General features: G+C 41.8%; 1 protein-coding gene across 1 annotated transcript in view; it reads left to right on the forward strand.

The window, feature by feature from the left end:
• Positions 1-12,454: 12,454 nt before the first annotated feature.
• The window catches only part of ADGRV1 (adhesion G protein-coupled receptor V1), a 519,907-nt gene continuing 518,553 nt past the window's right edge, over positions 12,455-13,808 (forward strand). The window contains exon 1 of the mRNA XM_053664484.1: positions 12,455-12,569. Coding sequence (XP_053520459.1) covers positions 12,548-12,569 — 22 coding nt within the window. The 5' untranslated portion in view covers positions 12,455-12,547. The remainder of the gene's footprint in view (positions 12,570-13,808) is intronic.

Genomic DNA, 13,808 nt, shown 5'->3' on the forward strand with positions numbered 1-13,808 from the left:
AGGGTGCTCTATGTGCCTTCAGTGTGATTGGAAATTCTTATGGCTGTTTGAAGTCCTTTAAGTTAAAAGCTGACTGGACATTGGAAAGATAGAGCACTTCAAACTTAAGTCTAAAGCTGCTGGCATACTTCTGTCTTAAGTGGACCAGGCATATATATAAACTTTGCAAGGCTCTATATGATCCTCAAACATCCTCTCAGTCAAGCATGTCTTCAGTGGGCTTGACTTTCCCACCCATGTGGGAAATAAGACAGTGGGAGCTTTGTTTTCAGTGGCTTTGTTTGCTCCCAAGCCAATGATTTCTCCTCAGATTGGAGAAGTCCTGGATAGAGCTTTGTGCTCCTGAGATATCAGATCCCTAACCCATCTGAGATGACTTCATCATGTTGTCTGGTGTAGACTCACCCCCCTGAGCATACCTGCACTGCAGCATCCTGCAGATCCCAGTAGGAGTGGTCTAGGTCACGGGGTGTTAGGTGGGAGACTCAGCTCTGGGAAGTGTGCCCACAGAGGGATGATGAAGAGAAGCTTGCCCTCTCTCACTGTAACCTGGTCCAGTATATCAGTGAAGCTTCAAAGACACTTGGGGGGTTGTCAGGCAGATCTATACTTAGGAATATTTCTCATAATTTCATCTTTGAACAGTATCAATGAGCTCTGCACTGAGTTTAGCCCACTGATAACTGAAAATGCACACGATGAGTGCTTGGATTAAGAGATCCAACTCATTTTGTGACCCAATCCACTAGAAATGTATGTGATTATTTAAAAAGTCTTTGAAGAAATCACACTATTTTAAAATAGAAAAGGTCAGTTTTATGTTTGTTTAAAGAAGAAAGTATTAATAAATGGATCTTATTAAATAGAAAGATTTAGTAGATAACATGCTTATCCTGGTTTTTATTAATTATGCTTCAATATGGGATAGTTCAATGAAATTTAAAGAACTTTATACCAAAGATTTAAAGATTTCATATCAAAAGCCTTACATCTGTCTTCCCTCCCCCCCCCCACATCTCTCAGGAAATTAGCTCTTTCAGTTCAGCATTTGATAAGTTTCCCCCAGGCCACAGAATGTTTTCAGAAACTTAAAAATTTTTTCATGGTATTAGCAAGCAGGCATGTAAATGCAAGCTTATTACAATTATGCAAGGAATGGAAACCTTATAGTCTATTCTTATAAATATACACAGAAATCAAAATCTTGGCCCAAATAGAGTTTCATGTTAGAAATGAAGGGTTTGTTTGCCTCGCCTGCTCCCAAACCTCAAGTAATAAATCTTGAAAGCTTCAATATTGATTCAACAAAATGAACGGCTGAGTCATTTCAGAAGAACGCTGACAAGTGGACAGACGCTGTCATGGTGATGTTTTGATACGCGGTGTGGTCACTGAGCTTCACTGGGTTCCTCTCCCTGCCGTTAAAGCACAATGACAAGCCGTGGGAAGCACCACACACAGCGTGCCTAAACCAGGGGCAACTAGGAAGAAAAAAAGATTTAATTAGCTGTTCTTAAAAGATGAAAAGTTCTATGTACTTTAGTATCTGATTTATGGGTAAAACCCTTTTAAAGTGTGAGGAAATGCTCTGAGACATCTTTCTTGTTAAGAAATAGAAACAATCGTTAATCTAAATGTAGTCTCAAATATCATTTTTTTTGTAAGCAGATTTCTTGAGGAAAATATGTTTAACTTTGGAAGATAAAGATTTAAAATATTTTTCATGGGATATTCATTCATTGCTAAATAATATAATAAAATATTGTATGTGGCCATAATAAAAGTAAAATACAATGTGTGTAATCAAATACTATTACTGTATACATTAGGTTTGTAAAGATATGAAATTATTTCTTAGAAAGCAATATATACATTTGGCTATTATTTGATCTTAATATTCATATCATGGAGCTATTCAACCATTGCATATATATTTTTTATTTATTCATATAAAATATCCATGTATATTAAAGACTGGTACTATTACATCATGGCAGTGAAAATAAATTATTTTAAAATTTTAATGCAAAAATGCTTTTGAATACATAATTACAAATTTGTGAACTTATGTAAAATTAACAGTATAGTGTTTTCAATATTGGATTGGTTAACTCAGAAGAAAAACTTTCTTCATTGCACCTAAAATAGAGCTACATAGGAAATCACTGTTTTGTTTAAATGTTTTCCTGTCAATTGTTGAAATTCTACTATGTACCAGACTTCACTGTCTCATTTGATCTGTACACGATCCTGTGTAGTCAGCATTAAAGAATCTCCATTTTGCAAATAGGGAAAGTAAAATGGGAAAGATTAATAAGTTTATCTAGGTTTGCTGAATCTGCCTACACTACACTATTACTTGGCCTCATCTGGACCTAACCATGAGAAATGATTTTATTTTTGCTCTTCTACACCTTTAGAAACCAAAACAGTGCTAATGAACTTACAAAGTCTTAGACAGAATGTTCTGTAAATAGGCTTGTTGAGGAAAAACATTTTTAACTTAGGAAGATATTTGCAGCAGAATGTAAACATCATACTTAATTCATCATTTGCTTTTCACTTACTAACTTTAGAAAAATTAAAATTATATTGGGAATCTAGAAATTTAGAAAAGGGAGACATAACCAAGTACAAAAATGTGAAATTATTAATTTCACATTTAAAAAAGTCGGAGGGAGAAAGGTTTTGATGCTAGTGTTTTTCCGTTTGTTTGGCTTTTGTTTTTTCATCATCACCTTTTCGGTTTAAAATTCTAAAATGCCACCTCAGCTCCTTGTCTGTCATGGTCTGGGTTGACTGTTACCTTGTCAAACATCTGAGTCTTAAATTAAGGAGGAACTACTCATTGTACACTTCATCTATTCAGGGACCAAATCTTTTACAGAGAAGGTTGTAACATGCAAGACTAGAGATTTCAAAACAATCATGATAAATCATGACAGTCCGTCCCCTCTAGATAAGCCATGGACAGTCTAGATAAGGTGCAGAGAACAGGGCATGGGAAGCTCCTCAGAGCTAACTCTGTCTTCAGGAAAGTGTGAGGCCACCTCCAGCTGGAGCTCTGTTTGAACTCTTTCTGCCACTCTCCTTGTCCTGGCTCCTCCCTCACACAATTGTACATATGTCGACTGCACTGAGGCTTTGGTATTCGTTTTGTTTTGTTTTTCCTCCACAAGTTTGACTGTGGAAGTCTTGTGTAGGGTAGGAAAGACATGAAAAATGGCTCTCAGGAGGCATGGTAATAACAGTTTTCTAGTTCTTTCAGGTCTCCAACATTTAAGTTATTTTCTGAGGTAAGCCAAGAAGAACGTACTCCTCAATTTTCCAAGACCTTCCCCAGCTTTTCCGATGTGGTCCTGGTGGGCGAGAATAGCTCCTGGGGGCAGCCCGCACATAGCCTTCCACGTAAAATGGCATTGCCAAAAGTTGCGCAACTCTCTCAGCCCTGGAAAGAATGACAGACAGGCACAGCCCCAAGCCATAAGAATCCCAACCCCCCCAAAAATGCATTTCTTTCCATTAACTCTCCAACTGGCATTCATATGACTTCGGTTTTAGACTCAGCCAAGCTTTCATCCTTCTTTAGAAAAGATTTTCCAAATGCGTATATTGAAGAATATTAATAAAAATCACATAGAAAAAAGTTTTGGTGACCAAATAAATTTATAAAACTGATTTAAACAAATTCAAACTGGTTTATTTATGGTAGTACTCAGGTCTTTTAATATTTTATTGGGCTTACTGAGTTTCTAAGAATGTTTTCCACATTTATGATTTGATGACTGAGCCTTTGCCCTTTTCAAGCTTGTGTAACTTGTATTGAAATCCACAGTACACACTTTCGGAAATGCCAGTTTTACTGGTTTACTGGGGGGGTTTTCATTCAGTGGGGTTCAAACATGAACTCCAAACATGGACATGAATCAGTATTATTGTCTCAAGTTTCTTTCTTGTGTATTCTATGTCAAATCATTCTTTCCCACTGGGTAGCAAATATCTGGGGAAGCTTCCATGAATTCAGTATATGCCAGTGTCACATCACAGTCAAAGCTTTCTCCTCTTCAATACTTGCTATACCAATTGTTACCATAAAACACTCACCCAGACTGCTAGGGAGTCTCTTGCATTAGCCAAGATGGCAGCAGGGGGAGGTTTTACACTGAACATGCAATAGCTAGCAAGATAATGGATAGAAATGCCCTCCACCCCAAACTAGACTGACGGTTGGACCAGCGGAAGGCAGGCACATGGGCCATAGAAGTCAAAAGGGGAGGTGCTGGACCAAAGAGGTCTGTCAGTCTAGTCTAGGCAAAGAAGGGATTGGTTGGGTGTGGACCCACCCAAAGCATGCACAAGTTCGGAAAGTTGATTGGTGATTTTGAGAAAGCACCTGGTTTGTCCCAAACTCACACTGCATAATCCTAGGGATTATACTATCATCCTGCACTCATACAGTGTACTCGTCTATTCCCTCCATGACCACCAGGCCTTAGTCCCATGGCCTCCAGAATGGTGCCTCTCTCATTCTCTCTTGCCCACCTGGTGATGCAATGCCCGTGTGTTCACACACTCTCTTGCGGAGGAGCATAATACCAAGCAGTCCCAGCAGCTGCGTGGCCCATGGTTATGGAGCTCCACATGCAGGCTCCCTCCTGGAGAGCAGCTGGGAATAAGCTAAGCTACTTAGATTTGGACTAAGACCACTTAGCAGCTGCCTGTGGGGTTCAAAAAACTACTTTAAAATGAAGCAGGGACTTTGGACACTGGCTTTTGTCTTGGCCTTGCTGAGGGTGGTTAGACTTTTTCCACAGCAGAAAGAGGAGATGGGCTTTGAGACGGGAGCCTGCCATTCTCCCAAATCATGCAGCACTGGAATAAAAACTCTTTCCTTTTGCATCAGCAGCTGCCTCACATGTTTGGCTTTTATGGCAACAGGCAGCCAAGTCTCTGTTTTTTGTTTAGTTACACAATGGATCCAGGGTACTGAAACGGGGATGGTTAGTTGTTGAAGTGTGAATTGTGTGTGTGTATATACAGTGATTTTGATTTTAGAACACATCTCTTTTCTGTCCGCTCCATTTCAAGGCCTTATCTTCTAATACTGAGAACTGAGAGGAGAATAGAAGGACGGACATTTCTTTCCTTATCAGCATAGTGTCCTTTATGGTTGTGGCTGCTTCTCTGGATAACACAGACTAGATAGCCTCCCTATGACTGGCATACTGACTTTCTCAAATGCACGCAGCTAAATTCTGGTGGGTTCTCTGAGCCCTCCCCATTGCATGATTCCTTGAAGGGCTTTTTTCCTTAATCACTTCCTTCAGCTACTGCCAAGAGTACACAGCCTCTTGTTCTGAGGATCTGCCACTACATAAGCTGTTTCCCAGGTCAGGTATTGGCAATTTTTGCTAAAGTGCAACTGTCATGGCATCTCAATCTGTAGGAGACCTACACATCCTTGTACAAAGGTGAGAGTGGGTCTCTGCTCCCTTGTGCTTTCTCTCTGACCTGCTATCTTTCTTTACTAATTCTCTTTCCTCTTAGGGGTAGGGCCAGGGCAGATCAACAGATCTATTGTCCTAAACAGACATCCAACCAGCAGAATGAGTTGCCATTCTTTCCTCTCTACTATGACCTCCAATCTCTATCACAGTTCTGGAGGAGAGAGAAAAGCCAGAACATTCTCCCTGGGCTAATTCTGCAGGGCCAATACTTTTCCCCTCTGAGGTGAGAAAAGAGGCAGGTAATTGTCCTTATTTTGTCTTTTCACCTTTCTAAAAATCCCTGGAGGCACAGTCTGGTCTCACTGTTTGTCAGGTTGCTTTAGAAATCAAGTATTTATTGTGTCTTTGGTCCTGGCTTGGGCCAAATAGACAGTTCTAGGGGAGCAGAAAATGGTCCATCAGCATCTTGATGATTTTTAATATTGTACAATGTACATAGCAGGTGGATGAGAAATCCCAGTCGGTGCGTATTTTGATAATAGCTGTTGGCTGATTTTTTTTGGTTTCTTTTTATTTTTGTTTTCAAAGAGGGTGAGGACAAGGAAACTAGAGGCAAGTCAGTTAAAGGTTGGAATTTTAGATCTTTATAATACATAGAGGGACCTGGTGGAATGCAACAGCAAATTCTGCCACAGAAAGCTTCTTTAGGACTCAGATCTTATCTTTATTCATTTTTTCAGTGAGCTCCAAACTTTTTTGTTGGTCTCATGTCCTACTTCTGCTGCCTTAACACCTCAGAACTTTGGTGTCATTGCCTGACACTATTTTGCCATTCACTATGCTGCCGGTGGTGGTCTTTTGGGTGGATTGCTTGGACCTGCTGTTGTCCAGGGTACCACCAAGATTGAAGTCCTCTCCTTCTTCCAGTAGGCAGTAGCAAGTGGCAATCTCAGCCTCTAGCTTGACCTTGATGTTCAGCAGGGTCTCATACTCTTGTGCCTGGTGCTGCCCCTCTGTCCGGGTCTAGGCCAGCTCTGACTCCAGGTGCAGCAAGATCCCATTGATCTGGGTCATTTGCATGGCATTGTGTGTCTCCACCTCTCTCGGGCTGCTCTACAAGATGGTCTTTAGACTTCTCATGGAGTTCAGGTCTATCTGCAAGGACTGGAGCATACATCTCAGCTCCATGAGTATCATTTCAGCAGCTGCTATCTCAATGGTCTGAAAAGAGACCACTGTGGTGCTCTCCTCAGTCTGCTGGGACCAGTGCTTGTGTAGCTCCTCTTGGTTCTTCCAAACCAACTCCTCATACTGTGCCTAGGTATATGATATGATCTTGCTGATGTCCTGAGATTTGGGGCATCCAATTCCACAGTCAGCCTAGACTAGGCAATCTGGTTTTGTAGACCATTTGCTTCCCACCTTGTGGTTCTTCTTCAGGAAGAGCAGCTCCTCTTTGAGAGCCCCAGTCTCTTTCTCTAGCGGCGGCCTAGTGATATTGACGTCATCAGTGACCTTTCAGAGCCCGTTTATGTCACTCTCCACAGGCTGGCACGTGGCCAGCTCTATCTCATACTTGACCTGAAGTCATCAGTAGTAACACATTGTCACTCTGAGGAAGGTTGCGAGCATTTTCCACAGAACTTTCAAAGACCTTGATGGTCTTGAAGCAATGCCACCAGCCTCCAACCTACGGTCCTTTCTTCTCCAGATATTTCTGGATTTTGCTCTCAAGTCTCCGATTATGCCCCTCCAGGCTCCTCACCCTCTCCAGGTCAGAGGCTATGCAGTCATTAAGGCATTGCCTAGTCTCTTTCTCACTCTGGGTATTCCCTATGCCAGCTAGATCCCCAGCCATCCCCACGGCCAGGCTGCCCCCTCCACCTACCACGAGCTGCCCTGGACACTGGTGGAGTGGGACATGAAGATTTAGGAGCCTGAGCCCCTGGCACCTGCATGGTGCCGCCTGGCTGTGCTGCTGGCTGGCTGGCTGTATGAAGCCAGGATCCAGTAGTTTGCTGCTTTCTTATTCATTTTTACATCTCTGAAGCATCATATATTAGTGACATGCAAACGTTTGTGGAGAGAATGAATCAATTTTGGATACCAATATCAAAAAGAACCTCTGCCCTAGCTGGTGTAGCTCAGTGATTTGAGCGTGGGCCTGGAAACCAAAGCATTGCGAGTCCTCTTACCAGTCAGGGCACATGCCTGGGTGCAGGCCAGGTCCCCAGTAGGGGGCGCTGGAGAGGCAACCACATTTTGATGTTTCCCTCTCTCCTTCCTTCCCCTCTTTCTGAAAATAAATAAATAAAACCTTTAAAAAATAACCTCAGGATTAAAATAACTTTTGCTTCTGTATAGAGCAGGGGTCAGCAAACTATGGCCTTTATGCCATTTCTGACCACTGCTTGTTTGTAAATAAGTTTTATTGGAACACAGCCATGCTCACCTGTTTGTATATTGTCTTTGGGTGCTATAAAACTACAATGGTAGAGTTGAATAGTTATGACAGAGACTGCATGGCTTGTAAGTCTAAAATATTACTTTCTGGCCCTTTATAGAAAGTTTTTTGACCCCCGGAATAGAGGTTTAAAACTGCTGTTACACATGTTTTCTGTTGAGTGTGACTCAGTCACAGCATGGCCAACTAGAGTGCAGAGGTAATGGAGGGCACCTGGCTGTTTTGTCAGCCAGAACAAGAGCAAGTCCCAGGAACCAAAATGGGATGGGTGTGACAGAGTCACCAGAGCCAGGAGGAAAGTCATCTTGATGCAATCCCATAATCTCATCTCTCTCTCCCTTCTCCGACCCTCGTGGTATCTCTGACAGCACTGGTGATACTGTTCTTCTGATTATCATGATTTACGTCTTCTTTCTCCTACTTGATATGGACTACATAAGGGCAGAGATCGCAGCTTATCCGTATTCGTATTGTCTAGTGATGCTTCTGGTGAAGTAGGTACTTATTGAAACTATGCAGCACAACTAGCAGGATTATGGTACTATCTGAAGAGGCATCTCAAAAGTAGCAGGATTTGAAATATCAGTAAGAAAGGGATTAGTTAGGCAAATAAAATATCACTTTGGAGTAGAGCATTCAAGGAGGCGGTCACGCTGTGGGAGAGCTCTGCGTGAGAGACTGTTCAGGGAGTCGCTCAGATTTTCTGAGGCCTTTTATTTCCCAAAGGACCATGCACGTTTTTCACTTTCTGACTCAGGAGCAGAATACCAAGCTTAAAGTATCCTCTGTTATTAAATGCGTTCTCTGACTCCTTTGCAGTGGGAAATTATTCCTTTCGCCTCCCGACTCTACTTCTTGTCTGAGAGTGGGGCCTCCTTGTCACTTACTTGTCCCATCATATCACTCATTCCACACATGTTCAATGAGCTCCTACCATGTGTCATGTCCTTTGTGAACTTGGCTTTCAGCTCTGTTTTTCCACTAATGAGTGCTAAGATGATAAACAGTACATTTTACTGAGAACTCTACTACATATAGGTGTGCACGTGTAGAGAGCTGGGTTACTGGTAGCCTAGGTAGTTCTGCTCTGAATTTAGGAGTGGGGAGAGAAGGAGAACTCCAAGTCTGTGGTAAGCTCCTTACAAGTCTTAATTTTCTTCCTGTCTCAGACCTAGTCCCAAACAGAAGCTGCTGGCAGAAAGATTTGGGCACTCTTGAAGTACGATCCTTCACTTTTCTGGAGGGGAGGGAAAGTAGATACTGCCTACGTTCGGCTTTGTACTTTTGATGAAATTCCCATATGCCTAAACTTAGATATCTGAGCTCAGAATGTCAAGTATGAGAAATACTTTTTTCAAGGAACTACAAAGATCTTCAGAGAACATTTAGAAGGCTTCCTTAGTATGCAAGACTAACTAAATTGGAGGAAGAACAAAAACTGTAGGACGTCAGTACTTTTCTTACAGAGTTTAAGAAAACTGTTCCTTCCTTACTGTGTGAAATTTAGAGTTATTGAAGATTACTGTAGGGAAAAGGCTTATACTCCATCAGGGCTGCATTGAGGGAGAATTAGGAATTAGGTCAAACTTGCTTTCAGAACTTCCAACTTTTAATACCCTTCTCCCTGAGCGGCACCTGCCACCTCCCACCTCCAGATGCTCAGTAATCCTCTTTCTTTCTGTTTTCCTTAGCAAAGCCTGATTTCAAGAATAAATTCTTGAAAAGAATTTCTAAGCTATAAATGGCAGAAAAAGTTTAAACTATCTCTGATTTAGGAGTATTTATACTTTAACATGGGATTATGCCATAATTTCTAAGATTGGATCGTGAAGTACATTGACTCTGGAACTCTTTTTGGTATAATAGCCTTTCAGCCTCCTCACAGAACCCTAGTATACAGGTCTCCCCCACCCTCTGCCGCTCCTTCTTTCACAAGCTTTGAGTTTCTACTATATCCTAGAGCCTACCCTCATGGAGCTTTGGTTCTTATGGACAAAAAAATGAAAATAGAGTATTTCTTAGGTATATAAATGATATAAAGAAAATAAAACAGGGTAATGGGTAAGAGTGCCCATGGAAGTTATCAGGGAAGACACCTGTGAGGAAGGGCTAGTTGAGCCACCATTCAAATGAAGGATGTGATATATCCTTCAGGCATAGGAAAACTTCTGGAAACAGTATACCAGACAGAGGGAAAGCTTGTGCAGAAGTTCTGGGGCAGGAATGATTTGGCTCTGTGTTTGAGCGAAAGCAAAAAGGTCAGTGTGAAAGGGATGCAACCAAAAAAGGGAGACTTCCAAATGAGGCCGGAAAGAAAAAGAGGGACCAAATCATATGGTTCTTTTGGGTCATGTGAGAAATTTGGATTTAAATGCAATGGGTGTTTGTTGAATATTTGCAGCATTTGATAGCATCTACAATACTTCAAATACCTGTGCTAAAAATACCACCTACACTGCTTGCTGTGCTTGTATTCCTAAAGGCAAAATCAGCAACCCCCTGGGGAGGCCTTCACCATTCCATACAATCACTCCCTCTTGGAGCATCTCTAGCACTCTCTGGGGTGCTCTTTTTTTTTTTTTTTTTTTTTTTTTTGCTTGGCATATTATGCTTTTTGGTTCATTACACTTTCACTCAGAGAAAGTGCAAGTTCAGTGAACTCAGGGTTTAGAAATCACAGTTTTTTCTACAGTGCCTTCACAATGTCATCTGCTTCCTAAACACTCAGTAATAATTGCTAATGAATGACTTAGGTACTTGAGGTAGCTTTGGGAAAGTACCTGCTGAGTAGGTACAGTTATGGAGAACGTGTTTAACCATGGACTTGGTGAAATGAAGATTAAGACAGAATCTTTTGTTGATAGACACTGACTTTGTCAGGGTCTTAAAAATTAAAAGTAACATTGAGCCACAAATAAGCCTTTAAGCATACCAATAATACCATAAAACTGTGGATTAAATATAGATTTTTGTAAAACATTTAAAATAATCTAGGAGCTGTAAATCAACAGACTAAACATGTGTTTACAATAAAAATCTAAGACATCATTTTTCTACTAATTTTTCCACTTTCACATTATCACCACACAAATAACTGACTCAGTGTTTTGACTTGTAAATTGTCTCAAGTTTCAGTTTCTCTACGGCAGGATATAGTAAGTACATCTGTAATTACTCTTTCGATATACCCCAGAGACTCACAGCTTCTAGATGGAGTTCCGTCTTTGTAGTTGAGCCTCATAGGAAAGCTGTTCAATCTCCTTGATCATTTAGGTTGCTCTTCTCACTACCTGTTCTGACACCTTGAAGTGCAGTATTTGCGTTCCCACAGTTTCTCTAACAGAACCATTTGGCCTGAATAACTTTTTCTTTGATGCCTATTTGTTTGTGACTTGCAGCTTAAGATGAGGCATTCATTCAACAACAGTTACCAAATAATGCTACATTAGTAGACCTGTATAGATGTTTGCAACTCAAAGTAACTATCTAGTTATTCCTAGTCTTAGGAAGTGTGCCACATGCTTTGTATTTTGTAATTAGGTGACTCAGGACCTGGTCCTGTTTCTGCCTTTAACTGAACCAAGCAGTCGGCTCTTATTTTAATTTTTACCTACATAGAACCAGGGTTGAGGTGTTGTACTGCTATTTGCAGTACAATTTTTAATCTCTTCTTAGTTTTGAAACTTCTTAGAATGCTGCAAGTGTTTTATACATCTCTGGTGCAGATAGGCATTTGCACGTTGCACCGAGATGCTTGGAGACTTTACTGTTAGGCCCTGGGAATAATTGACAACATCTGTTGAGGATTTACTACGTGCCAGGTGTAAAGAGTTGACTTTATACACATCTCGTTCATATATTTTTTTAACAGTCGTGTGAGGCAGGAATTAACAATCCTATTTTATAAATGAGAAGACACCCTTCCCAGGTAAGTGTATACGGGAGTAGATTCCTCAATAAAGATCTCATCAATTTATGTGCAAATTGTAATGGGGTAAACATTTCAGGGGTGCTTCAGCGTTAAAAGAAATGTGCTTAGGAACGAACAAGACTCAGTAAGTGGGTTTTCCCCCCCCCCGGAAAGAAAACCACGAATTGCTTACAGGGTGGAGTCCCCTGATATCTAAGTGAGCGGGTTCCCTGTGCCAAAGAGGAATGGGGGTGGGGGGACACACTAGAAAGTTTAGTCGAAGAAAAGCGCACAGTACGTGCTGCACATTCCTCCAAGGGCGCGCGGGCAGAAGCAGGACTTGTGCATTCCTTCGCGCACGCAGGTCAGCCTCGGGAGCCTGGTTGCTGGAATAGTCCATTAGGGATGGTCAAAGTAGGGTGTTCCCGACGGCGGAGCGCAGACCTGGCTGCCCGCTGGGCAGACGAGGGCGCACTGCCTTGGGCGACCACCCCCGCTCCGTTGGTCAGGTGAGCGCAGCCTAGGGAGCCGCTAGTTCTATTGGAGCAGACAGAACACGGAGGGGGAGGAGGTTGGGGGGTGGGATAAAGGGGAGGATGGAGCCACCTTCCTGACCCGGTAGCGGGAGAAAAAATAAGCATCTCCAGCGCAGCGTGGGGACTCGAGCGAGGTTAAGAGGAAGGGTGTGTGAAGGAAGGACCACCGGGGACCTCAGAGCGCGCTCGGATGTCGGTATCCCCGGGGCCAGGTAGGCTTTGACAGAAGGGAACGTGCTGCCAGCATCTCGGTGCCCTAAGGGAGCGCCGCAGCATCAGCTGCGTGGGATCTTTTCTCCGCACCTGTTGCTGGGCGGCGAGGGCTCCGGGAGGCAGGCGCGCCTCGTGCGCGGTGGTCTGTGGCTAACGGGGGAGGGCTGCCAGCGTGCACTCTTTCCACGGCTGCAGCTGTGCGGAAAGCGTGGCGTTCCTGCCACCCGCCCCTTCCAAGGCTGCTTAATCTCAAAGAAGGCGATTAGTGAATGAGCGGAGGAAAAAGTTTCCTTTCTTCTTTTGTTTGGAACCCCTAGCTTTAATGTTAAAAAGTCTGCCTGGAAAATTACTAACCCTAAACGGCGCGCCATAGGTAATAATAATGGGAGGGTTAAGATAAACTTGAGTCTTATATTCCAACATAACCACTGCACTGAAATACTTTCAGTGAAATTTATTGATTTCAGGGGGGTTGGAATTAATGTTTTAAACTATTTTAAAATTGATTTTTCCCCTTAGGACTAAAACAGCAATTATGGCAGTATTCATCCGGGGAAAGAAAAACCCCTGTAACTTTTGTTTTAAACTAACTCTTTACATTTCACAGAATTCACAACCTTTGAAAAGTGTGTGTAATGTGTTTGTATATAAGCTGGACACTTTTTAAAGAAATTACTGATATTAGATCTTAAGGGTGCATAGTTACTTACAATTAGAATAAAGCTAAAAAATGTGCCCTAATATATATCGTTATTTAAACATTCTTGCTAAAGAGTTATTACCTTAAATTTACTAAAGTGCTTTTCTCCTCCCCTTTGTGTGTCATTTAGTAAAAGGGCTAGAAAGAACAAAAAAGAAAAGAAAAGAAAAGGCATTAAGGGAAAGAAAAAATAATGTTCTAGTTGGGATACAAATGAACCCCAGCAATTTTGAGGGGCTACTATCCTAGGCTGCAAGGGATTGCCAAATTCACTCTGAAACTGTGTTATAATAAAATACATTAAATGCACGGATCTGCTGTTAATTTACCAGTGACCTTGGACACACACCCCTACTCTGGCCCTTAGTTTCCTCATTTACAAAGGGAAGGGACTGGACTAGGTGATAGAAAAAAAACTTATTTGGGCTAGAAATGATATGTTCTAAGATTATAACTTTAAAAAAATAACCAAAATGTGTACCCTAAAAAAAAATGACTGAATCCTATCTCCATGTTATTTCCCTGATAAATGGCATCA

The sequence above is a fragment of the Artibeus jamaicensis genome, unplaced genomic scaffold (assembly GCF_021234435.1).
Source record: "Artibeus jamaicensis isolate MK-2021 breed Jamaican fruit bat unplaced genomic scaffold, CSHL_Jam_final contig_373, whole genome shotgun sequence".
Lineage (NCBI taxonomy): Eukaryota > Metazoa > Chordata > Mammalia > Chiroptera > Phyllostomidae > Artibeus > Artibeus jamaicensis.